The sequence below is a fragment of the Nelumbo lutea genome, chromosome 5 (assembly GCF_056320005.1).
Source record: "Nelumbo lutea isolate HS-2025 chromosome 5, American lotus-T2T, whole genome shotgun sequence".
Taxonomy (NCBI): Eukaryota; Viridiplantae; Streptophyta; class Magnoliopsida; order Proteales; family Nelumbonaceae; genus Nelumbo; species Nelumbo lutea.
In genome coordinates this window covers 15,264,684-15,290,493 of record NC_142688.1, presented here as the reverse complement: position 1 = coordinate 15,290,493, position 25,810 = coordinate 15,264,684, and the positions used below count along the sequence as shown (strand labels likewise).

Sequence of the window (25,810 nt, the reverse complement as noted above, 5' to 3'; positions counted from 1 at the left end):
TCATAAGTGTACATTCATGAGTACTTGAACCCCTGAAAAAAACAAAAAAACAAAAAAAAACAGTGCTCATCCTCACAATTGATGATGGATGGGCAACAAAATAACCTTAACTTTGAACTTTAATAAAAAGAAAATGATCTTTGAGTACGAGCAGTGGTTCAATAGTGATTTGAGAACGTTGCGATAAGAGGGGAATGGGTTTTGTTGTGCCGGTCTCTGGTTGGGTATAAAACCTATATGAGATATTGGGTGAACCGCCCGTTAGGTGTCAAATTCTGTTAGTTTGGGCTTCATGACGTATTAACACGGGATTGGGAGGTTCATAGGATGCAATGTAAAGTGTCAATAAAAATCCAATTTTGAATTCAAGATTCAGCATAATTGAATTGATTTCAGATATCCTATTTATATTAAATAGTTAATTAGATTTGAATTTGAATATTCGATAAACATCCAAATTCGTCTGATTATTTAATTCTTATGTATAATATATAAAATATTTAAATGTTTCATATAATTTATATATAATAATTAAATTATATGCATACTTTATATGTATTTATTTTATATAAATAAAATATTTATTTTATTTATTAGTTATTTAAAACAATTAATTAATCGAATTTGAGTCAAATCAAATCAAATATTCAGATATTTAATCGAATTTGAATTCGAATATTAATTTTCAATATCCATTTGAATATCAAATCGAATTTGAATGTCGGATTTTCTAATCGGATTCTAATTTGGATATTGCTTGGTTCAATTTGAATTTGATCTATTTACACCCTAGAGAGAGGCTTATTGGCCATAAGTAGGGGTGGCAACAAGCCGAGCTTTTCATGAGCTATTCGAGCTTGGCTCGTGAAAATCTTAGCTCGGCTCGGCTCGGTTTCAATCGAGCTCAAGCTCGAGCTTGAGCCCAATTCATTGGCTCAATTATTAAACGAGTCGAGATCGGCTCGATTATTAATATATATATATATATATATATATATATATATATATATATATATATATATATATATAATAAAAATATTGTAATTCTTAATTTTTTAAATATTAAATAAAATACATTTTTATATATAATTTTTTATTTTTATAAAATATTTTTTTCTCAAAATCGAGCTCGAGCTTATGAATTTTTTACTCAAGCCGAGCTTGAGCTCAAGGTTCTGGCTCGAACTAAGCCCGAGCCTTGTAGAACAGAGTATTTATTATTTTTCATATTGAGGGTCTAGGGAATGGGCTGAATAGAGTATTTATTATTTTTCATATTGCATGCTACCTCATAGCCAAACTTGTTCACGGGCTGGGCTTCGGGCCCAATTTTACACTGTCTCAGGCTTGAGCTTCGAGCCAAGCCCATTAAAATTTTGACAAAAGCCAAGCTCGAGCCCGACCCATGAACATGTCTACTCATGACAAGAATTTTATAACCAAACACTCCAATATTATTCATTTTTGCCAAAATGAACAAAAATTAAAAAATTAAACCTAGAGCAACAAACCAAAATATAGCGTGATAGAATTCATATTCAAATTCAACCCCATTACATCTTTTTTTTTTGCAATGTGCAATAACCATCCTCCAAACCCTAAAACCCTCTAACACATGTGAAGGTGGGATTTGATCATATGTCTCTATAATCAGTTAGAGACTTTATTAGCAAAGGCCTACAATTCAATTCAATTCAATCTAAATTGAATGTTGTGTTTTTATTAATTCCTTTTTTTTAATAGTTTCAAGTTCCATATAAGTATCTTGTTGCATATAAGCAATTTTCAATTAATTTTCTTAATAAAATATTATATCAAAATCATTTTATTTTATTAATATGATATGTGATTATTTTTAGTTTATTTTTTTTATATTTAATAAATTGCAACCTTAATTCGATTCAAATTTGACTAGACCTAGCAAAAAGTTTATCCAACCCGTGAACCCAACCCAATTCGAAAAAGCAAGGTTAGGGTCTCATATTTAGATACTTGAATGTGAGAATGACCCAACCCGACCCGACCCGGAAAAAAACTGGGTTGGGTCATGGGTCAACCCGTTGACTCGATTGTCAAGTCTAATTGAAACTCTTTATGCATTGTTAGAAATTTCCACTCTTTAATTTTTTCTATTTAATCTTTACTCTTTAAATTGTTGAATGTTCAAGTTTTTTTATTTTATATTTGAAATTTTAAGATTAATTCTTTTAATTTTGACATTTTTCATGTAGTTTTTCTTTATTTTTTTAATTTTCAGTTACTTTTTGGAATGATTCGAATTGCTCCATAGGTCAACCATAACGTGAGCACTTAGGGTTAGGGTATAGCATTTAACAGTCCTACCCCGAATTCAACCCGGCCCAAAAACAACCCGTAGGGGTATTGACCCGACCCGACCTACACAATCCAATTGCCAGGTCCATCCGACATAAATCATTAATCCCATGCCAAGGTCCGATTCTAAAGGAATGATCTCCCTATATTCGAGCCGTTTGCAGTAGGATCCGTGCCTCACTGCCTCGAAGTTCTTATTATAGGGTTTTTCTGTTCAAGAGTCCGATAACAATTGACCCGACCCGTTGACAACCATGAAATTTTTTTGGTAGAATCTTAGCCGTACATATGTTTTGGTAGAATCTTAGCCGCATATTTCAGGTACACATACTTCATCGGCCGAGTAATACGCTCGGTTTTATTTGGCCACCAAAGATTTTTTATCCTAGACCAGCTAGTTAAATTGGCGAATCCTACTATGAACGGCTATGATTTACGAAAGCGTACGCAACGTACAGAACATGCGTCTTGACGTTTTACAGGAAAACGGCAAGATCCCAAATGACGATATAAAAGGATTGGAGAGTCGCTTAAAAAAACCCTAGCGCGTTACGGGAACCCTAAGCAGGTGCATTTCCCTCGATTTTATCCGACTCGTCTGCTCGTCCGGGCGGCAGCGGCACTAGATCAAAGATGAAGGTTCGTTCTGAAAAGCCCAATCTATGATAGGAATGTTGAAAGTATACTCTCTCTTTCAATCCCTATTTCTCTGTTATCGTTCTTACCATATTCTCGTTTTCTTCGCAGTTCAACATCGCAAATCCTACTACAGGATGCCAGAAGAAGCTTGAAATCGACGATGACCAGAAACTGTAAGTGTTATATTCGTCCATCTATATGATAAATCTTTTTCTGTTTTAAATCAATAATCGAGTGTATCTCTAAATCGTCTTTGGTAAGGATTTACTTGGTAGAGTCAGACAAGTGGATTTATTCGATATCATACCATCTAATGTGGGTTTTGATATGTTAATAACGAACAATTTAAAAATTCCATTATAATAAGTACGAAGCTAAGCAGTTTTCAAGTATGGTTCCTAGGGATGCTTCAAGTTTGTGGGGTTAACTAGCGAGTAAGATCTTTCTCTCCTAAACACTAACGGAAACGCTCCGGATGGATTAAGCTTTGCTTGAAATTGAGAACTTTTAGTGGTGACAACCAGAAGCGTGATTTGTCTTTTTGGTGGGAAATTATGCTCTATCTTTTAAAATTTGAATGGAGTGGATCTTGGACAAGTCGGTGTGCTCTGCACTAGAATAGAAGAAAGCCCTTGATTCGGTTGCATTGCGGATGGTAAATCTGATGAGTTGAACAAGTTTTGGGCCGCTTATTTTCGTCTGTTTGGGACTATACCTTAGGCAATGTTTGTTTTGATGCAAAATAAGAGCAACCAGAAAGTTGGTGAAACTTCTTTACAAATTTTGTGAGATCTCTTACGAACTTTCTCTCAAGTTTCGACTTTTTTCTTATTTTCTTTCAAAACAAATCACAACCTGAGGGTTGCTATTTCTTGATCGCTGACTTTGGGTCCGTTGAAGTGGTATCGGTAGGTAGCAACAATCATTATTTTACTCACCCTTCCAGTTTATATCATAAATTCTAAAAAAATGTCAATGATAGCTATGGAATCCTGAGGTACCCTGTAGCTTCATTATACTCCACTTAGAGCTACATCAGTGATCCAATGTAAAGCAGTAGAAGAGAATACACAAAAAAAGAAGAAAAAGAAAAAGGAAAAATGAAAAAAAAAAAGAAAATTTGATTATACACTTTTTATTGATATTGTTTTCTATACTTGATAATAATGGTATTAACCATGTCCATACACTTGGACAGTGTTTGGAACCAATGCCGTTTCCTCATGTGTGTTCTTTTGAGAAAATGGTCCTGCATTGGCAATCAGTTTTTGGCCCGTTCACTTTTCAGTAAGGTATTTACCTGGGTAAGTGTTTCCCTGTAAACATTTATCTGGGTAAGTGCATTTACCCATGTTCTTTTATTTTTCAGGTAAAAATAATACAATGACCATTTTAGCCATAAAAAATTAATTATCAAAAGGTGCATTTTTGTCCTATCTAAGTGTTGGCAACTTTCCCCTAGATGGGGAAATTAATTTACCCACCTACCCAGGAAAATAAACTTTTCCTGATCCTCTCATAAAACTGAAAAAAGAATATAGGTTTTCTTGGTTGACCAACTTTCCCCCTCTCAAAATCCCAAAAACTAATGCCCCTATGTTTTTCCCTTTTTTCTGTTTGGGACCATTGCCGTTGCTTCCACATAGGCTTTTTTCACTGCCTTGTCAGCATACTTTTGCTGGCAACTGAAAAATTACAAAACACCAAAAAATGGTAATTTCTTTCTATTTCCAAGGTGTGTTCTGAAAAACATTTTTCAAAAAAAAAAGGTCAAACATCAGCCGTGGTCTATTGGGGAGGATGAGGATGGTGTACACTGTGATTACACGCTCTGAAGTAATGAACTATTTTCTTTCAAAAAGACATCAGGTGTGGTCTAAAAATTGGATTTCCAAGATCAGGCATGGTCCATTAGGGAAGATGGTATACAATGTAATCACTCTCTGAAGTAATGAACTATCTTCTTTCAAAAAAAAAATTAGGCATGGATCTGTTTTTCAAGAAAACTGTATCGGTTCCAAACACGTACTTAATCTTCCTAGAGATATTTGATATAAGATCTCATTTTATTATTACTTGAGTTCATTTAGCTTTGGTTATTGTTTAATCAAAACGTTATATTGATCACTAGTGGTTGCTTATCAACCATCTTTGGGTGCCGGGCTGCAACGGTCATCCCTTTTTGGATTCCGGCTATTCTTATTTTGTTTTTGCTTGTTTTGATTATTCTTCAGCTTATTTCATAAATATAAAAATAATGCTCTTAATCGCTACTTTTCCGGTTTGTTGTCCAATGTTATTTTATATTTGTTCTTCTGCCTTGCATGGATTTTGTTTTCAAGATCAAGATATCATTTTTCTTACATTCTTATCAATAAATGATCATACAGCCGAGCATTTTTTGACAAGAGGATCTCACAGGAGGTTAGTGGAGATGCTCTTGGTGCGGTACGTTTTCTCGTCTCCCAACTTCTAATGCTTCCTTCTCGTTAATAAGGATCCTCTTAATTAAATTATTTTGCTATATTTTATAGGAATTTAAGGGTTATGTTTTCAAAATTATGGGAGGCTGCGACAAGCAAGGATTCCCCATGAAACAGGGAGTGCTAACCCCTGGTCGTGTTCGTCTCTTGCTACACAGAGGTTGGTGGAAGGCAACCTATTCGTTTAGTGTTTAGTCGATCCTCACGGTTCCACTTGTATTCTAGCAGACTGCTATGGATTGTTGATATTCTCATCACCTTTTGTTTTGTTAGGCACACCTTGCTTCCGTGGATATGGTAGACGCAATGGAGAGCGGCGGAGAAAGTCTGTCCGTGGATGCATTGTCAGCCCAGACCTCTCAGTTCTGAACTTGGTTATTGTGAAGAAGGGTGAGAATGACCTTCCAGGATTGACTGATACTGAGAAACCAAGAATGAGGGGTCCAAAGAGGGCATCAAAGATCCGGAAACTCTTCAATCTCTCTAAACAAGATGATGTTCGGAAGTATGTCAACACATACCGCCGAACGTTCACCACTAAATCTGGTAGGTTTTTATTCTCATGGTGGGATATCAGAAAGAAGTCAACCAATCTAGTATTAACAGATGCTAGTTTCTTCTGGGGGTTGTGCCAAGATCCAGTATTAAACTATTGACTAAATTTGGTGGCATTTGTGTGGCTGACAGGGAAAAAGTGCAGTAAAGCTCCCAAGATACAGAGGCTGGTGACACCATTGACTCTGCAAAGGAAGAGGGCTAGGATTGCTGATAAGAAGAAGAGAATTGCTAAAGCCAAATCGGAGGCAGCCGAGTATCAGAAGCTTCTTGCCGGCAGGTTGAAGGAGCAACGGGAACGCCGAAGTGAGAGCTTAGCAAAGAAGAGATCAAGGCTCTCTGCTGCCTCTAAGCCATCTGTTGCAGCAGCTTAGATCGGTGCTTTAGTGAATATATAAGAGTTACTGGCTAGAGAAATTTTTATTTCTCTTGTCCATGGTGATTTTGTCTGGTGCTGGTGCTTTTAGGTGTTTTGGTATTGTTTGATGTTCAAGTAGCTGAGACTATTACTTTTGTCGGAAACGTAATTTCTTGGTTGGTTTATTATTTTAGAACATTGCTAATCGAATTATGTTCAAAGACCAAAAGTGCTGTTATTTTCTGAAATTGTCCTAAATATTCAAACTTAATTATAAAATACCTGCTCTTTCTAGTTTCTATATGCGATCTGACCCGGATCCAATAGAAAATGGAGGCCAGGCCAATTCATTGTAACGCAAGTGGATGGGGTTAGAGTCCATCCCAACCGAACTTATTGAAATAACAGGAATCACCGTAAATAATAAATTTTTAGAGGAATGTAAAACTTACATGAGAATATCAGATATTTGCAATTAAATATTAAAATTGTAGAAAAAAAAACACTTAGAAATTCCATGAAGATTAACTTAAGTGGAAGAAAAAAATAAATTTCTTCAGCAATTACATGCAGAGTAATTGATTACTTGGCATTCCATTTTTTTGGTATTAAACCAAAAAAAGCTTCATCTAGAAACATGTGGATCTAGGAGGTTTTTGAAGTGTTATAAGAATCATAATTGAGAAGCTTTGTTCTTCTCTCTTCCATTCTCCTGAAAGAAAAAGTAAATCCACCAGCAAAACATTTTTGTAAGCAGCCTCCCACGAGGACTCTCCTATAATCCAACTTCAGACACTTACAAGAGCCAATTGTCAATTAGGTTTTATGTGGAGAATAAGAAGTGTAGACAAATTTAATAGTTAACATATAAAATTAGGACACAAATTGAATTTGGGCTCTGATCCAACAGCAGAAAAATATACTGTTGTTACTTTCTCATTTGAGCACAAGTACTTCACAATTACCTTTCAGATAAAATGAACTAAAGCCAATAGATATGGGAAGTAAAACTGACTTGTATAGCCATGCAAAAGGATTAAAAATGAACACAACCACCAACTTTTCAGCATTCTTTATCACTACAGTAAATCTAGAATCCACATGAGCGGTAGGGCTTATTGGCCTGTATTGGTGTTTTTTTGTGTGTTTTATTTATTTATTTTTTCAAAACCAATTCAAAGGGGTTGATTTAAGTCTTGACTACCCTCTGAACCATGGCCTTACCTGATACGGGAAAGCTTCAATATGATACGTATTGGTCAATATGTAATGATACTTTGAACCTTGTTTGATTTTGACATCAATTGAATGCAATTACCAATTTTGTATCAGATAAGTGATGGCATTAGATCCAACTAGTCAGAAAGCTAAAAGCTAATTTACTTGACAGGATGATATGGTAGTAATTCGTAGCCTTCTTCTGGTTCACCTGCCAACAAAATACACTCCAAATACCCCACCAACATCATCCGACAGCACATCTCATGCATGATAGGTCCCACTTTTATGGTGAGCCCCATTTTCATAGTGAGATGTGTGATCTTAGATGAAGTTGGTAGGATGTTATAACGTGTTTTTGTTGGCAGGAGATCCCAACTCTCTTCATGTTCGGATTGTATGTTCACAAATCTCTACCCACTTTTACCCGTTTTTAATTGCAATTATACATCACCATCTTGTATTGTGAAATGTGAGGTTGTAGTGTACTGTAGGTACCGCGTTTATAGAGAAAGTGAGCAAGAGATCTGGATTAACTTAATTGCATCGTCCTGTTTGACACTGGTAGCAAACCAAATTTGCTCCATCAGTATGTTGACTAATGCAGCGACCAAATTTGTTATTCTACTTGATGCAACAGTTTACTAAGTGCATGTGCCAGTCTGTTACTGGTATTTTAAGCATGCTGAATTTGTTTAATCATTCATGCCAGACCTGAATCCATTAAAACTTCTAAGCATTAAGGTGTATTTTCTTTAAGAATGCTTCAAGCTGTTACGAACTAGCCTTTTATTTATTTATTTAATGGTATTGTGTCTAGTAATTCAAACTCAGTCTTGGCCAAACGATTTATTGGGTTTTATTGGGTTAACCATTCCAACCTATCACTAAGGCTTAACCGTTTCTTCATGATATCGTGGGACTATTAGTTCTAGTTTGCAATGCCAAAATTCATTACTTGATAATGCTTTCTCCTATTTTCTAATCGCCTGCAGTTATATAGCTTATGGATTGATTTATTGAACCACGGTTCTGGTGTTTTAACTTTTGACTAGTATTCCAGTTTCTTTGAGTTCCTAAAGATGATCCCTTGTAAGGGAAGATTCCGTTAATGTTATTTATCTCTATCTACACTTGTTGATAACCTTCTTTAAGTTGGTATAATAATCACCAAAGCTTTTGTTTCTTAACTCAATTTTTTTTAGTTAAGATGCTTTCCTATCCCACCAGAAGTGAGGACTAAATTTTCTGCCCCAGAACTGGCTTAACGTCGTGTTGTTAGACCTGTCCATGAACTGGACTCGGGCTTGACTTTTGTCAAAATTTTAATGGGCCCGATTCGAAACCTGAACCTGAGATAGTGTAAAATTGGGCCCGAAGCCCGGCCCATTAACAGATCTATTTATCGTCTCCATCAACCTCGCTTTCAAGACTCACACATGAGAGGCAGGTTTAACGTGTAAAGCTGATGTGGAAGGCTGTTCCCACGGCTTCCGTCAGGGGAGAGAAATTTGGCTCCTATTTTCACGGTGGATTTAAAGCCACCTCATCTACCATTTAAAACTTTTGACAAAAACAAGGCGGCATGGATTCATCATCCACCGTTAAAAGTGATTGTACCTACATTTTGAAACGACAGTTTTTTCCATCACGGATACCAGATTTCCTCCTCGATCGCTCCTTACCAACCTCACAGATGTTGCAGTCATACATGGGGAAAATCACCTGTACTTCCATTTTGTCTTTCATGGGGAATTGTTCTCTTGCAATGTTCTATGAGATTGGTGTGAAGAGCAAATTCGGGGAAACCCCTGCAAAAAAACTCTACACATATTCTGCAAATAATATAGGCATTCAGCCCCACATCAGGAATATCTCCAATATATAGAAGATGTTCCTAATGTGTGGTTGAATGCCGTATGTGAAGAGTTTTTGCTTACAGGTGATTCGGGCTCTATTTTTTAATATCACAATGGCGATGGGATCTCCTACAAACAAAAGCTCTCTGCAGAATCAGAATACATAGACATCGACTTGCATATTAGAAATATCTCCATAAAAATTTAATATACATATATGAAAAATATTTGCAATGTACAATTGAATACTGTATACATAGAACTTTTACAAGCACCAGATTCAAGCTCATCACAGCAGGAGATCCCAAGTGTTTTTGTTATCTCCCAAACTATTGCAACATATTGGTGGTATTGTATATAAAAATCGATTTTCGGAGTCACCAATGCATTGAATACGTAGAATTGGATGCTAATTGGCATAAACAGTAGTAATCAAAAAATTTTAAAAAAAGTGTGTCAAGTTATCGATGCTTTGAACCATTCCAATAGCCTCCTTCGAGGCTTCGACCATGAGCTAACCTAAGAGACAAAAAGATCGAAATGGGTATTTTACAGTAATAACCCTTCAGCAACAAAAACCTTTAATTCTGTCTCTAAAATATATATTTTGAAATTGATAGAAGTATCCTCTTTATAAAATATTAAATATAATTTTATCATTTCAATTATTTTATTTTATTTTCTGGACCCATATTGACTTTTAATTCCTGTCTTATGGCAGAAAAAAAAAAAAAAAAAAAAAACTTTGTTCCTTCAACAAGTATATATTAAAGTTTTTTTTTTTTTTTAATTCATATCATATGCGAGAAGGTGCTCGACAAAGGCAACTTTTGAAACAAGTTATTGAATTGAACCCAGAACTAGAGCCTAGAGGAGAACAAGTTAAAAGATAAACGTAAACCTATTAACCCAAAAAGATAATATCTATGAACCATGGAATCTAAAGAAGGAGTGAAAGGGATTTTATAATTAAGAAAATGGGTAATATCAAGAATATCAAAATAAACATGGAAGAAGAAATTAATGTTTTACAGAAAATGGAACAGAGCGTTGAGTGACATATTAATGGTGGAGAAGAATACAGAGAGCATTGGGTGACATGATAAGATGGTTGGTCGCCCGAAAACAGAGAGCATTCCTTCTTTTAGATTCCATGGTTCATAGATATTAATGTATGGATGCAAAGGAATCGGATCGGACTCAAATCATGATGTATCCGAACTCCGACATTATTCATGGTGGATCCGATCCAATCTGAAGATAAGTCAGACTTTCGGATCTGATCTCATCTAATTTGCTTTCTTTTTAAATTAATAAATTGTTAAAATAAAATATATCAATTTAAATAAATATAAATATAAATATAAATATTTTTTAAATTATTTTTATCATATATATACATTTTTCAGGAATAGCAACGGGGCGGGCCGGGGATGGGGACAAGGTTATCCCCATCCCCGTGGGGATCCTCATTCCTCGTGATTTTTTTTATAATGTTAGTCATTTTATTTTTGTTTTTTATTTTATTTAAAGAATAAAAACAAAATAATTAAATTTACAATCTTATTAGAAAAAATTCAAACATATTCAACATATTTTTAAAAATATCAATATATAGTAGATGTATGTATACATATATTAGTGGGGATCCCATGTGATGAGGAATGATTTCCTTGTCCCACTAATGGGGATGAAATTTTCCAATCTCCATTCCCAACAGGAGAAAATCATCCCCATCCCTGCCCCATTTAGAGTGGATTCCCATGAATATCTGGGAAAAATTGCCATCCCTACATGTTTTTATAAAAAAAATAAAGGTAAATTTCAAATACCCTTTATTTTATTTTGCGATAAAAAACCCCTTATACTATGACCATGAGACAAAACACCCCCCTTCATTAGCCTTCGTCCAAAAAGGCCTTACATATTACCCTTTTAAAAACTATTCGGAAATTTGAGAAAAAGCAATGTTCATCTTCCCCGACCTAATCCTCTCTGCCTCAATTCTTTCACAGTGGGGAAAATTCTCTCTCTCTCTCACCCTCTCACCCTCTCCCCCGATTTCTCTTCTTCCCCTTCCCCTTCCTCTGTTTTCCGTTCCTCTCGGCGATAGAGCCCTACACACTGCGGAAGAAGGGTTCTAAGGCCCAGGACGTAGAAGGCGCGATCAAGCACGCCAACGCCGCCAAGGAGGTCACCTGATCGGTTCCTCGCTGCTTACAACGTCCATCTGGCTCCTACAAAGAAGAGGACAAGGAAAGACGACATGGATTGGTACGCGCTTCTCAACATCCCCCGATGCTACATTTGCATTTGCTTCGGTGGGTTGTTGCCGAACCCAACCATGTATGATCTCCCTAATGGGTTTTTTCCCAAGCAAATTATCCATCTGCAAAGAAGAATTCAGTTAATCTGATCCGGCTTGGGCATGTTAGCGCGTGAGACTTCGAGAGAGGAGAGACCAAAGAGAGATTAATCTCATTACCTGTTTCCTGGTGAACGTCATGAGATCTTTTCAGTCAAACTCTTTGCTCCCGCATGCCACCTTCTGGTTGTATTTAGCAAGAACATCGCTGTAGACACTAAACAAGAAAGCAGTGCCTGTAACATATTGCGTGTTGGCTCCATCTCTGAGATGAATCAACCCACCTGAAAATTCAAAGGCACTAATATTAGCTGCTGCTTCAAGTGGATTAATTATGGTGGTGTGCGTTGATTAAGATACTCTGGGTAGCAAGGGACAAACCTGGAGTGAAGTAGACCTGCTTATAGGGGCTCTCAGGAAGCACAGAACATACAAAGCTGTCGGCCTGCTTCTTGAAGTTCTCTAGACTTTTCTCCCCTCCAAAATACTACTGCTGACCTGAGCTTCTATTATATATATATATATATATATATATACTGAAATAATAGGAGAATAAAATAATTAGAAGGACAGAGATCTTTTAATTTACTGCAGATAGAAGGATTTGGGCTTCAGCATATTTGAGATCCCAGCTGAATTCAACAACTTGCACTGATGGTTTCCTGTTGAATGTATTCTAAAAACACTGGCTTCATGGTAGCCATGTATAACCATGAAGCTGCCCACGGCAGCTTCTCCTGCATTTTAACCCAATTATGTTGATATTGAAAGAAAGAAACACAGAAACAGACACCGAGAGGTAAAGGGAGAGATTACATTTAGCCAGAATAAGAGCAATAGAATGGGCACTCTCCATCAAAGGTTCCTTTATGTGCTTTTGAAAACAGAGAGCTGCACATCAATGACCAACAAGATAAAGAATAAAACAAGTCCAATTAATAAATTAAGTGGTTATTAAACCATATAAATTAAAAGAAACAACATCCCCTCATGATGAAATGTAGTTCTTCAATTACCACTTTTGCCTTGTTGAGGAGTTTACGAGAATACGAACGATCTGTTTTCCTGAAAACAATGGAGGCAGCAGCCAATGCTGCAGCTGTCTCAACTGCAATTTCTGTACCAGGGGTGTTGCTGTCGATCTTCAGAAGTATTCTCGGGGAATCCATGTTTTCCGGTCGCACCCAACACCGGTGATCTTTAACTGGGTCTCCCACTTTTTTACCAAGAGCCAAAACGTTCCAATTCATCATAAATCTAATCGATCTGTTCCCCAGTGGATGGCGTTTTGTACATTGTACAATTCCCCAGCTGCTTGTAATTCTGCACGATAAAAGATGGCACCCCAGGCTAGCGTTGTAATGGTGAAAGCCATGCGGAGACCATACTTGACATTGTCTCCTGCATCATAACAATCCCCAACAAGATCCACCTGAAAGCAAACAGAGAATCTGAATTCACAAATTCCTTGAAATATCTGATTAATTACTTTTCTTTTGGGTGACTGAATGTCAGAGAGAGAGAGAGAACTGCATCAGCAAGTTTTCCATCTTCAAGCCCAGAGTCTCCTCTCCAACGAAGCCTACAATTTGAAGGGAACTTTCCTGACCTTTGAGCCTCGAACGCTGCACACGAGTTGTGGCGGTTATGGCTGAGAGGAACGGAAAACAGAGGAAAGCTGGAAGAAGAAAGGGGAGGAGATAAAGGGGAAGGGGAAGAAGAGAAATCGGGGGAGAGAAAGAAATGTGAAGGAATTTGAGGTAGAAGGGATTATATCCACTGCTGTTCGTATATGGCGAGGTTGGGAAAAATAAACAACATTTTTTTTTTTTCAATTGTCCTTATTAAAGTGTAATATGAGGATTAAAAAATATTATAATGGCCTTTTTGGACGAAGGCTCTCACGGTCATAGTACAGGGGAGGTCTTTGTCACAAAACAAAGTACAGGGAGAGTTTTTGTCACAAACCCCATAGTATAGGGATCTTTATTATTTACCCAAAAAAATAATATAACAAATTTACAAAAATACAATATAAACAATATATTTATAAATAAATAAATAATATATATCTATATTGTATATAGCATATATCAGATCAGATGGGAGTGATCTGAATCTGATCCAATTTTTTATCATATTCTATTATCTAAAAAACCAAACAGGAGCGATCCAAATTCGACCAAATAAGATCAGATCATGATCCAATTCATCTACACCCCTATCCCATGTCATTATCTCATTGCAAAAATATTTCTTTCAAAACGTGGTTTCACATTATCCAAATAAAATGAAAGTAAAATCATTTCATTTTAAACAGTTCAACCAAACAGAATGCAAGTCTCCATTACAAAACATACATAGTGTTGACGTGACAGCATTTTGTTTTTTTTTTTTTTTTTGATAAATAGCAGTGGTACCAAACAATAAGTTAGAATTCAGATTTGGAAGAAGAGGTAGAAAATAAGTTATTAATGCAGAAAGTTACCCCTTCTCTCATTATTGGTTCATAAGCATAATTCTTCACCAAAAGAAAGTATTAATCACATAATAAATTAACGCTCAAGATTACCCTATAGGCCTCTAATTTATTATTTTCTTATAAAATGAAATGAACAGATCGTGTAGTTCGATTTTATAGTGGTAAATTTGCTTCGAAATTCCTTAATTGTACCTGGAAGAAATCTCTAAAAGCAGCACGTGGTCTTTTATTGCAACTTCTAATCAAAATAGACATTGATTTTTCAACCCTTAAGCTCAGTTTGGAAGAAGTATAAATACAAATATTTAGAATGCAAAACCTTATATTTTGTATTATCTTGTCTGTATTTGTACTGTATATTTATATTTGCACTTCTTCCAAACTGATCATCAAATAACAGATTTTACACCTGCTGCAATAGCATCGCCATGCAAATTCATATAACCCTCCTATTTATTTTAAGGGTAAATTACAAAGACCCCCTTGTACTATGGGTATGTGAAAAAGATCCCCCTATACTTATTTTGCGAGAAAGGCTTTCCTATATTATGACCGTGAGACAAAGACTCCCTTTCGTTAGCTTTTGATTGAAATTTGTCGTTGTAATATTTTGTAATCCCCATACTACCTTGTAATAAGGACAATTGGTTGAAAATACTGTTCATCTTCCCCAACCTCATGATACACACGAACAGCAATGATACCTCAGATTCTTTCACATTTCTCTCTCCCCCGATTTCTCTTCTTCCTCTTTCATTAACACCCAGACTGCTTTCAACAACAGCAGCCCAATTCCAGGACCATGAGCAAGAAAGTGATTCTGCTGCAACTGAAACTGAAGTAGTGATCTGCTGTCACTAACCATTTCTCAGCAGCAAAGTCGACGCCTGGGGCTGGAAGGCCAATTCCAGGACCGTGATCTGCTGTCACCATCCTGGAACCTGGAAGGCCACCCAAGATGGACAAGGCTGCTATATTGACTGATGCTGTTCGAATGGTTAGTCAGTTGCGAAGTGAAGCCCAGAAGCTGAAGGAATCAAATGAGAGTTTACTGGAGAAGATCAAAGAGCTGAAGGTAAGCCTGGGGTTCAATTTGCTATTTCAATACCTCTTGTCATTACATTATGTATGTGTTTTGTTTAGCACCCAATACTTTCCAAATTTGCAATCTGCCTATGGGCTCCTATTGGCTCCTGAACCTTATTTGGTTTGGTGAATTTAAATTTGCTGATATTTCAATATACTGGGTGACATTATACTGCATCTTTGTTTTCTGTTACACATAGTTGCTTTTTAATTTGGTATGCTGAATGAACTTCGTGACGAGAAACAGAGGCTGAGGACAGAGCTGAAGACAGAAAGAGAAGCTGGAACAGCAAGTCAAAACTCTGAGTGCTCCACCAAGCTTCCTACCCAGGGGTTGCAATGTGGCAATTCATGCCACCCGCTGCAGTTGATACCTCACAAGATCATGTTCTCCGGCCCCCGGTTGCTTAAGATCTGTCTGCTTTCAATTTCCTGGAGAAGTGTTCGATTATTCTTCTGTCTTTATTCCCACCACGCCAGTTTTGGTTAGATCTTGGAAGTCTGAATGACGTAGATTAGGAGGGTGATTACACACTGGAATTAATTTGTGAACTTCCATTTTATCGTTGCTTCATAATTGTAAAATTTCAATAATCAAATCTGGTAATTTATTTGAATTTCCGTCACATTTTAGTCCTCGTGTATTTTTTGTTAAACGTCTAATGTTAATCCTAGTCATTTCGTATAGCCTGTGAATGTGCAGAACCCGCGGAAGGAGTAACTTCAGTTATGGTATGCATAAGAAATAGAAGAAATAAGAAGATATAAGAACAACTAAGATCTGGGGTGCTAGGTAGAGAACTTCATCTCCTTAGTCCTTACTCCTTTGGTACAGCTAAAGGAGATAGTGATAAAGCGTCGCAGCTTGAAGAATTTAGCTCTGCTGGGAAAATGAAATTGTGGAGAACTTAGATTTGGTGGTGGTCGCCGTGGACTGCAATGTTTTTGATCGCTGCAAATCCATACATCCCCACTGCTATTTCCTCATTACCTCAGACCCAGGCGTCAACTTTGCTGCTGAGAAACGGTTGGTGACAGCAGATCACTACCTCAACTTCAGCCGTAGGAGAATTGCCTTCTTGCTCATAGTCCTGGAATTGAGCTGCTGTTGTTGAAAGTAGAGAAAGGGGAAGGGGAAGAAGAGAAATCAGGAGAGAGAGGAGAGAGAGAAATGTGAAGGAATCTGAAGTACTACCGCTGTTCGTGTATCATGAGGTTGAGGAAGATGAATAGTATTTTTCTCCTAATTATCTTTATTACAAGGATAGTATAATGATTAGAAAATATTGTAACAACGGATTTCAACAAAAAACTAACAGAAAAGGGTCTTTGTCTCATGATCATAATACAGGGGGTCTTTGTCACAGACCCCATAGTACATGGGGTCTTTATAATTTACCTTTATTTTAAATACAAAGTCACAAAGCACTCTGTTTTTGCTTTTGAAATCCATATCTGATGGGCAAGCTCATTGAAAAAGCAGACAGTCATGGGGTGTATTTTATTGGACAGCCTTAGTTTTAATCCCTCGAGGAACATTTCATCAAAACGTTATTACGATGGCATCCTCCTATTAATGCTTCACCTGGGATACCCTTAGCTACAATTAAAAGGCATTGGTATCCTTGATTATTTTTTGGGTGAATAACTGATAATATTTCATTAAAAATACAGAGAAAACAACAAGAAGGACCGGCACATACACATACAGGCTCCACTGTTAACAGAAACAAGAAAGGTAAAAGGAAAAAAACAGAAAAACACAAGCACACCATACTAATAAGTCCGATTACAAAAAGCCAGTCTATATTTATTACATTAGAGAGACGAAAAGGACTTGCAGAGCTGGATTTAAAGACCCCTGAATAGCCACATTTGGCCGCCACATGAGCTGCTTGATATGCTTTCCTCGGGCAGAACTGAATCTTGTAATTCCTTCTAGATATGACTTTTTGGATATCCTTGCAACAAAAGATGGTATCTGGATCTTCATAACCTTCTGTAGCATTGATCATTTTAACGAGATAATCACAATCTGATTCAAAACAGAGGTCTCAAAGATTCATCCTATCTGCAAAAAGGATTGCTTCTAGAAGGGCTTGAGCTTTCGCTTTGAGAGGCGATGAAGCCTTAATTGGTCCAAAACCTGCACCCCAGCAGCAACTCTGATAGTCTCTAATTATGAAGCCAAAGGAAGCTTGGAGTTGCCTCCAAAAAACCACCATCAACATTGATTTTCATAAACCCTTGACCTGGTGGTAACCAAAAGAATTCTTCTCGATCTGTCTAGTCTAGGAAGTGCCTTCTACTCTCTACTGCCAGAAATGATATATCTCCACTATTGACCTACAAATGAAGGAGATAACTACAAGAGGATTTGAATTTTCATTTTCAAAGTAATATGTATTCCTATCTTTCCAAATTCCCCATAACACTAAACCAATTTATGCTAATTTGTCCCGAGGGGTTTTTCCTAGCTGGAGGAATATATTCATTAACCAATCTTTGAAAACTGAAAAATTTTGGCCATAGTTTGGATTGATGCCACAGCCCAAGCCCAACCAAATGCATCTTGGCTTATCACACAAGAGCAGAGCATATAGAATTGACTCAGTCTTTTCCACATCTTTCACAAATACTAGAGTTTTCTAATCCTCTTTTAGCAACATTTTCTTTGACTGTTAGTCCATTGACATAGCATCTCCAAAGGAAATGTTTGATTTTTGGTTCAATTGAGAGACCCCAAACAAGTTTCCAAAATTTTTTATTTTGTATTGATTCCTCATTATTTTCTAGATTTTCTTCTTGTATTTGTTTCACTAGGAAATAAGCAGACCTATCTGAGATTTTTCCATTCTTACTCCCTAGCCAAATTAATTTATCATCCCATGGATTTGAAGGAATCTCCATTTCTATGATTTTTTGGGCAAATGCAGGGGAAATACAGGAATTTATCATTTCAATGTTCCAACTTCTATTATCTTGATTAATTAAATCTGTCACTCGAAGTTTCTCACTATTTTTTTGCATTAGCCCCATTAATTTGAAACCATTTATGTTTGGAATCCATAGATCATCCCAAATTTTAATACTGGTGCCACTACCCACTTTCCAAAAGATACTCTTTTCCAAAATTTTCCTTCATTCAAAAATGCTCCTCCACCCCCATGAGCCTGGCTTCTGAACTTTGCATGGGTAAAAAGGTGCTCAAGATAATATTTTTCTTTTAGAACTCTTGCCCATAAGCTTGTGGTATCAGAACAAAGCCTCCATGCTAGTTTGGCAAGCATAGCAATGTTAAAGCACTAGGATCTCTGAAACCTAACCCCCCATTTGATTTGTTTTTACAGATTTTATTCCAGTTTACCCATCTTATTTTTCTCCTATCTTCTTTATCTCCCCACTAGAAGGATTTTTGGCTTTTTGTTAAAGAGCTACAAATGCTCTTAGAGAGTAGGAAGCAAGACATGCAGTAGGTTGGGATAGAAGTCAAGGCTGATTTTACAAGGACTTCTTTTCCTGCTTGAGATAGCAGAGATCCCCCCCAACCTTTGACTTTATTTGAGACCCTCTCAACAAGATATTCAAAAATCTGATTCTTTTTCCTATTATCAAGAGGATGAGATCCCAAATAGATAGATGGTTTGTCCACTTTTTTAAATTTTAGCACATGTGAAACCATCTTTTTCAATTTGGGGTGCGTGTTATTGTTATAGAAAACGTCAAATTTTTGGTAATTCACCCGTTGCCCAGAGGCTCTCTCAAAGAGGGGGATGGCTTCCAATAGAGTAATAGCCTCCTTAAAATTTGCTTTTGATGCTAGAGAATTCTTTTTGGGTCACTTTTTGTTTAATAATGGATGAGAAGACTTCTGAGCACGAGAGAAAGAGGTAAGGGGGCAGAGGACCCCCTTGTTTTAAGCCCCTTTGAGGGCAAATTTTCTTTGAAGGGGAGCCATTACTAAGACCTGGTAAGTAACTATGGAAACACAACTCATGATCCAAGAGGTTTGAGAATCCATCTGGCCCCGGAGCTTTCCTGGGGGCCATTTGGAACAAGGATTCTTTAATCTCTTCTTCCGATACCTCCTTTTCAAAGCTTTCATTGGTTTCTTCATTTATTACTGGTTGGATTCCTTGCATGGCTATTCCAATTTTTATGGGACAAGAGGAAGTATAAATTTGCTAGAAATTATTTTCCATTATTTTTTTTTATATTTTCTTGTCCCTCAATCCATTCTCCAATTTCGTTTTTTAGCTTTAAAATCCTATTTTTTGCTCTTCTTTTGATTGTTTGGTTATGGAAAAACCTTGTATTCCTATCACCAAAGTTAATCCAATTTACCCTAACTTTCTAAGCCCACATGATTTCTTCCCTTCTTATCCATTCATCTAAATTCTTTTCAATTTGATTGATCTTTTCTTGGTCATAATTTGACCCGTTCATTTCTCTCTCCATAGTAAGCTTTCCTCTGAGGCTTTCAAGCCACCATTGAACCTTCCCAAATTCTTTTTTGTTCCAATTCCTTAGAATCCTACTTAAATCTCCACATTTTTTTGAACAATGAACTCAGTTTAGTTGCTTTGCTTTTCAGTCCAAGCTTCCTTAATAACCTCTGCACAGTTTGAATGAGTAAGCCACATTTCTTCAAACCTGAATGGCTTCCTGATTTTGAAAGATATTGGGTTGGTGTCTAGGCATATTGGAAGGTGATCAGAACCATGGTTTGTAAGGACAATAACTTTTGCATCAAGGAAATTTTCTTTCCACTCTAAGTTACATAGTCCCCTGTCTAATTTTTCTTTTATATTTGCTTCCTTGTCCCTTTTATTATTCCAAGTATATTTCGGCCCTGAACTCAGGATTTCTTCTCAACCCTAGTCATGCATGATAACTCTATTTCTCCTAACTTCACCAACCCTAATTGCTTTACCCCCTACTTTATCATCCAAGTTAAATAGCATATTAAAATCACCAATACAACACCAAGACCCCCTTGTTCTATCAGCTAAGTAATTTGTTTTTCCAATGAATTGCATTCTTTTACTCCTTTCAGGCTCTCCACGTATGGAGGTACAGTTCCACTCTTTATTATTGATTTCTTCAGTTATTTTGGTGTGAATTAGGTTTTTATCTACTGGTAAGACTTGGATATTTAGACTTTCATCCTAGAATAGAGCTAGACCTCCTGCTAAACCCCTGGCATCAACACCCCAGCAGTTCTAATTCTTCCAGCATTTAAAGAGATTCTTACAATCTAATAGACTGCATTTAGTTTCACAAAGGAAGATAATTTGAGCTTTATTCTTTCTCTGGGCCTCTTTTTCTGATCGAACTGTCAAGGGGGAACCCACTCCCTGGTAGTTCCAGCAGAGGAATTTCATTTTCACAGAGGGAGTTGTTCTGGGTCAACTCCCGCAAGCCCAAACAATTTCACATTTTTTAAGCAGTTAAAACCTAAGAATTTTTGAAATTTTTTGGTGTTCTTTTCTCTTATTTTTTATTTTACATTTTCTTTCCAATGATGGGAAAAATTTTGTATCCCTAGCTCCATTAATTTTATTTCTCCTATTCTCAGATTTATTGTTTCTGCCATTTTTCTTCTTGTTTTAACTTTGTAAAAAGTTCTTTAAATTTATTCTCCACAGACTACTTTTTCTTTCTAATCCTTTTCTTCTTATGCTCATCTTATTACTGCATCTTCTTTTCAAAAGTTGTTCTCCTATTTCTTTTCTTTCTGTGCTCATCTTATTACTGTTTTCTCTTTTTGAGATATGTTCATCTTTTTTTTTTCCCTTTTTTGTTCTGTTTACATTTTTTCCTTCCATTTTCTTTCTTTCGGTTGAAACATACATATGGTTTTGGGTTAGGAGAGATCTTTGTTGTACCAAAAAGTGAATTTGAAATTTTCAACATATCTACTGACTGATCATCATAGTAAGAGAAATGTATCACATTATCTTTTTCCTGGGTTCGACATACCTGTTCACAGTTCGCCGTCCAGATCTAGTTTGTAGTCATTGGTGTTTGCTGATCAATATCTCTCTTGAACTAGCTGAGGATCTCCCCTTCTATGCCTTCCAGCCCATGTTCTTTGTCCTCTTGATCTTTCTTTCTGCGCTTTGCTCCTTCTTCTTTTTCTTCCATATTCGGCGGTCTGCTCCTCTTTTCTCTACTGGTTTTGCGAACAGATGAGGTGCTAGGGCATTTTCCCCCTTTTTGATGCGGGTTTAGATCCGGGTTACTCGGGTCATCCTTCTTGCCCATACCCATCTCGTCCTCTCTTATTTCTTCTCTTATTATGTTTCTGTTGTCTGCTCCTCCTAAAACTAGATCTCCAGCCTCATACGAAACCTCTGGTTCCCCTTTTGTTATTTCTCCAAAATAGGAAAACTGCTTTTCTTTCTTCTCTACGCCACCATCCTCCTCCATATCCATATCAGGTAAGACGTGTAAGGTTAGACACATCTTTCCTTTTCTGTTGATCTCAGGACTCAGCTCCATCTTGTTGCTTGCAAAGTATCTGGAAGGGAAAAACTTCCTCGGCTGGGATTGAGGTTTTTTCTACTCCACGCCTCATCACCTCTACTCGAGCTTCCTCGCCGGAAAAAGGCTGCAGGTGACAGAATGACGTTGAGATTCCAGCGAACTCCTTCCATAATTGCCTTCCCATCTTTGCCAAGATCTTTAGAAAACAGTCTTCTTCTAACTAGAGTTCTGGTGCTTGTTTGAATTTCTGATCCATCTTCCTTTTGCTTCACCGGTTTCAGTTCTAGCTTCGCCCTCAGCTACCAATCTGGTTTCAGGAGTCTCATTTCTTGGCTTCATCAAGGTTACTTCCCTTTTTTGTGCTTCTTCCTACTGAATCTGAGTATCTGTTTTCTTCTCCCTTTGATCTTTCCTCTTCTTTTCAAGATTTAAGAAACGGTGATCTTCTTGCCCAACTCTAGCTCTCAGCCATGGACCATAGCCAGTCAACACTTTAGACGCCTCCAAACTTTGTTCATCCAAATTTGCAATTAACATTTCTATTGATTTGGTATTATCCAAATCTTCAAAGCACCCTCTTTCCATATCTCCAAGTCCTTCACATTTGTAGCAGAAGATTGGCAGATTCTCATATTGGAAAGGAAACCATTTCTCCTTTCCATCTTCTAGAGTTCCTTTAGCACCCAACATTAATGGTTTCCTGATATCAACCCTCACTCTAACCCTCAACCCCATGTTCCGCTCTTCTTTCTTTTTCTTCCTTCTGTCTTCTTCAGGCCTTGTTTCCAGCACTTTCCCTGCTTCCTGCGCCAATAAAGTTCCAGTTTCTTTAGTTCTATACCCTATGGGGATGTCTAGTATTCTTACCCACAGATTGATAGTGTTCAACTGCACTTAAGATAGTAATATATCATCTGGGTATTCTTTCAAAATAAGAGAATATTCTTTCACCATCCATAGTTCATCCCTCAACACTTGTTTCTTGTCATTTTCTCTGGTAAAGAAAATCCATAGCAAATTCTCACTTGCTCTTTCAAAAAATATCTCTTCCTTAACCCCCCACCACATATTCGTGATTTCCTCTATAACGCCTGAAACGTTTAATAGTTTATGTGAGAGCTCCTTTGCTCTTCTCTGGGTTCTTGATCAGTCCATACTTAATCTCCATTTCTGTCTCCTCCCACGCAGATTCGTCACAGAAAGTAAAAAACAAACACAAAAAACAGTTCCAGAGGATCTCGATCACTTGCTCACTTCCTCTCAAGTCGTCTTACAAATTAATGGGGGCATAAACCACTCCGATTGAATTGCCACGTGAGTTGACGTAAGCAACACTTGGCCGAGCTATTCAGAATGGGTAGCATGGAGGACAGTATGGCACATGACCAATCACCGTGGATCCGAGGATGACTGGTGAACGCCACGGAGGAAGAACACGTGGCAAAATGCTGACCCAGTCCAACCTCCTTCCTGCAATAAGTATGAAACCAACTCCCGGAATCTCAAGACACCACGTGTCCCACAAAGTGAAGTGTATAACTCCTCGCAGGTATTTTAATAAGGACATGCCAATCTCATTCTCGATTGACTATTTGACTTGAGCGTCGGAATCGGAATGCTCCTCTTCCTTTCCCTTCCTGTTAATCCACCTCAACTCGAACATCGTCACAAATATATATTCCCATCCACCAACCATTCAATCGTTTTGAAGATGTCATTTTGACGATGAGAACCTACAGTATTGCGATATCGTAATCAAGAAGATTTGACGGAGAAAATTGATTGATAAACACTTGAATAAAGTATAAGCAACAGAGAAAACCAATTCGTAACCCATTATTCACTCATTGTCTGCCCCTTTTAGTGTTTTTTACCACGCCAAATTCCTTGGTTTCTTTAATAATATTCAGGCAATAGCTTACAAAAACAATACATTTCCTTCCTTAATTTACTGACTTTGGGTATACGCAATCTCCTTTAATAACTTACTTTCCCATTCCTCCCACCTCCTATCTCGATCAAGAGTCACTTAAGCAAGGCATGAAGAGGCGGGCTGTTGACCTTCCGGCAGTTCTTCCGGACCTCCCCCGGTCGGCCCGACTGCAGGTCACCCATCTTTATCATCCCCTCCACGAAGGCCGCGAAGAACGCCTCTTGGTCCCGGCTAAAATGTTGGACATATTCTCGAGTTCGAGCATCCAACGAGAAAAGTGTCTGATCGGAATTTAGAAAGCCTCTCAAGGAGACTAAATCCTTGAAGTACTGGTTATCAAATACGTAGGGAGTTGCGTCAAGGTCTCCTGTCACGTTGCCGTCTCCCCCCAGTGGACAGAGCCGGTCCAGCTTCTCTCTGTATTCAGGGTCCATGGCCGGGTCAGGCCTGCCCGTTCCCGACTGGTTGTACAGGCGAAATACGATAGAGAAGCATCGTCCGTTGCCGATGGAGTGAGACCCCGACAGGGCTACCAGGTCCTGTACAGAGAGATTAAACTGGCTGAACAGATCGATGAGGTAACTGGCGTTTGATCTCGGGCTCGGCATGATCCTGTTAGCGTCTTCCTGGCTGGCCGTTAGGCTATCTAGTCTTCCTAGCTTGACTTCCCAATTGGGTCCTCCACTCTGCAACAGCAAAATAAAAAATCCCGGCTCGGCTCGTAAAGAAATTACAAGAAGGAAAGTAAAACCTAAAACAATCAGTACTAGAATATTGAGTTCTTGCAGCTGGTAACAAACAATTCGAGTTAATTATGGGTGTGTTACTGTTACCAATACAACGGCATCTCTTGCAGCCATGATTATGATATCTGCGCAAGAAACGACGCCCCGACAGGCCTGCTCTAAGGCTGCCTTGGCCCCATCGATGACTTCGTAGGATCTCAGCGAGTTTATATTAGAAAGAGAGAGTTTCTCGCCAAGCATATCGGGTGTGTCATCCAGTAAGAGAGATGCGTCGCAGCCCTGAATTTTAGAGTGGTTGTAGATTAGTGAAAATGAAAAAAGGAAGAAGAAAAGGCAGTTGACTTCTAATAATATAGCGAGAGCCGTGAGATACATTAACAAAGCAGTCATGGAACTGCAAGCGCATGACCGAGGCAGCATTTCTGATTTCTCTCTTCATGGTTTTCACCATTACATCCCTTACTATCGATTCGGCTGCTGGGCACGTCTCAGCGTAAAAACCAGGCCTCAATTGGGTGGCTGCTGCTGCAGCAGCAGTGATGGCGGTCTTTTGGAAGAGGAGGAATAAGGAGATGTGAAGGAGTGAGATGAGAAACGCAGACATCATCTCGATCTCGTAGCTAGTCGTGGTTGAGTTGGGGGTACTGTTCTGTTCTGCTCTCGTTGGCGTTTGTGGATATAGGCTTATTTGTATTTATGATGAAGAATTGGATGGATGGGCTCATGGGCATGGACATGGGCATGGGAGGCCGCCATGGGCATAGGCATGATAACACCGCATTAGATTAGATTTTGATGAGATTCTTAAATGCGCCGGTTTCGTCGTGTCAGCCATGAACCAAATTTGTTATCTCGCTTGGGGAATGAGGGCAAGAATGAGAGACCCATCCAAACAAAGTGCAAGCTAAATTGAAGAAAAAGCATTATAGAGTCTAGACACTGTGGTGTGGACGAACGACGATTCCTTGAGACTTGAGGAGACTTGAGAGTTATTACTATATTTATATTTATATCCTCCCTTGAAGTTGAGACACCCACTAAAGTGAAATTGTCTCCCTATGATTCAAAAATAGATATTGGCTATGACTAGGCTGGTGCGGGTAGTTAGGTCCATTCATCCCTTGGCTCTTTGTGGGCCCGTATTGGATATAGTTGTATGTAGTCGGCTAGTGGGTCAGTTGGTGGGGGCCTTTCTGTGACCCAAGATAAAACTGAAATTTTGGGCGGGTGGTCTTCATCCCTTTTTTTGTTCCAATTCCCTAA

General features: G+C 37.8%; 2 protein-coding genes and 3 long non-coding RNA genes across 7 annotated transcripts; 2 read left to right on the top strand and 3 right to left on the bottom strand.

The window, feature by feature from the left end:
* Positions 1-2,680: 2,680 nt before the first annotated feature.
* On the top strand, positions 2,681-6,598 carry LOC148850555 (small ribosomal subunit protein eS6-like). Its single transcript, XM_088947348.1, has 6 exons — positions 2,681-2,973; positions 3,082-3,146; positions 5,364-5,421; positions 5,508-5,616; positions 5,730-6,002; positions 6,144-6,598. The coding sequence occupies exons 1-6, from the start codon at positions 2,968-2,970 to the stop codon at positions 6,383-6,385; spliced, it is 753 nt and encodes a 250-aa protein (XP_088803474.1). The 5' UTR covers positions 2,681-2,967; the 3' UTR covers positions 6,386-6,598.
* A 3,789-nt stretch (positions 6,599-10,387) lies between these two features.
* On the bottom strand, positions 10,388-14,042 carry LOC148850554 (uncharacterized). Of its 3 annotated transcripts, XR_016099116.1 has the most exons (7): positions 13,342-14,040; positions 12,828-13,243; positions 12,628-12,702; positions 12,401-12,548; positions 12,193-12,309; positions 11,932-12,095; positions 10,388-11,835 (listed from the first exon to the last, which is right to left on the bottom strand). It is a non-coding gene; the product is annotated as an uncharacterized LOC148850554 (long non-coding RNA). The 3 variants fall into 3 exon arrangements; XR_016099117.1 differs by having other exon boundaries at positions 12,193-12,548; positions 12,828-13,262; positions 13,342-14,042; XR_016099115.1 differs by having other exon boundaries at positions 12,193-12,548; positions 13,342-14,039.
* A 2,908-nt stretch (positions 14,043-16,950) lies between these two features.
* Positions 16,951-21,651, bottom strand: LOC148850553 (uncharacterized). Its single transcript, XR_016099113.1, has 2 exons — positions 21,362-21,651; positions 16,951-17,725 (listed from the first exon to the last, which is right to left on the bottom strand). It is a non-coding gene; the product is annotated as an uncharacterized LOC148850553 (long non-coding RNA).
* Positions 21,652-21,691: 40 nt separating this feature from the next.
* Positions 21,692-23,459, top strand: LOC148850552 (uncharacterized). The gene is made up of 2 exons (XR_016099114.1): positions 21,692-22,211; positions 23,057-23,459. It is a non-coding gene; the product is annotated as an uncharacterized LOC148850552 (long non-coding RNA).
* Positions 23,460-23,734: 275 nt separating this feature from the next.
* LOC148850551 (peroxidase 17-like) lies at positions 23,735-25,527 on the bottom strand. The gene is made up of 3 exons (XM_088944254.1): positions 24,921-25,527; positions 24,635-24,826; positions 23,735-24,487 (listed from the first exon to the last, which is right to left on the bottom strand). Exons 1-3 carry the CDS (start codon positions 25,152-25,154, stop codon positions 23,894-23,896), a joined length of 1,020 nt encoding a protein of 339 aa, XP_088800380.1. The 5' UTR covers positions 25,155-25,527; the 3' UTR covers positions 23,735-23,893.
* Between the last annotated feature and the right edge of the window lie 283 nt (positions 25,528-25,810).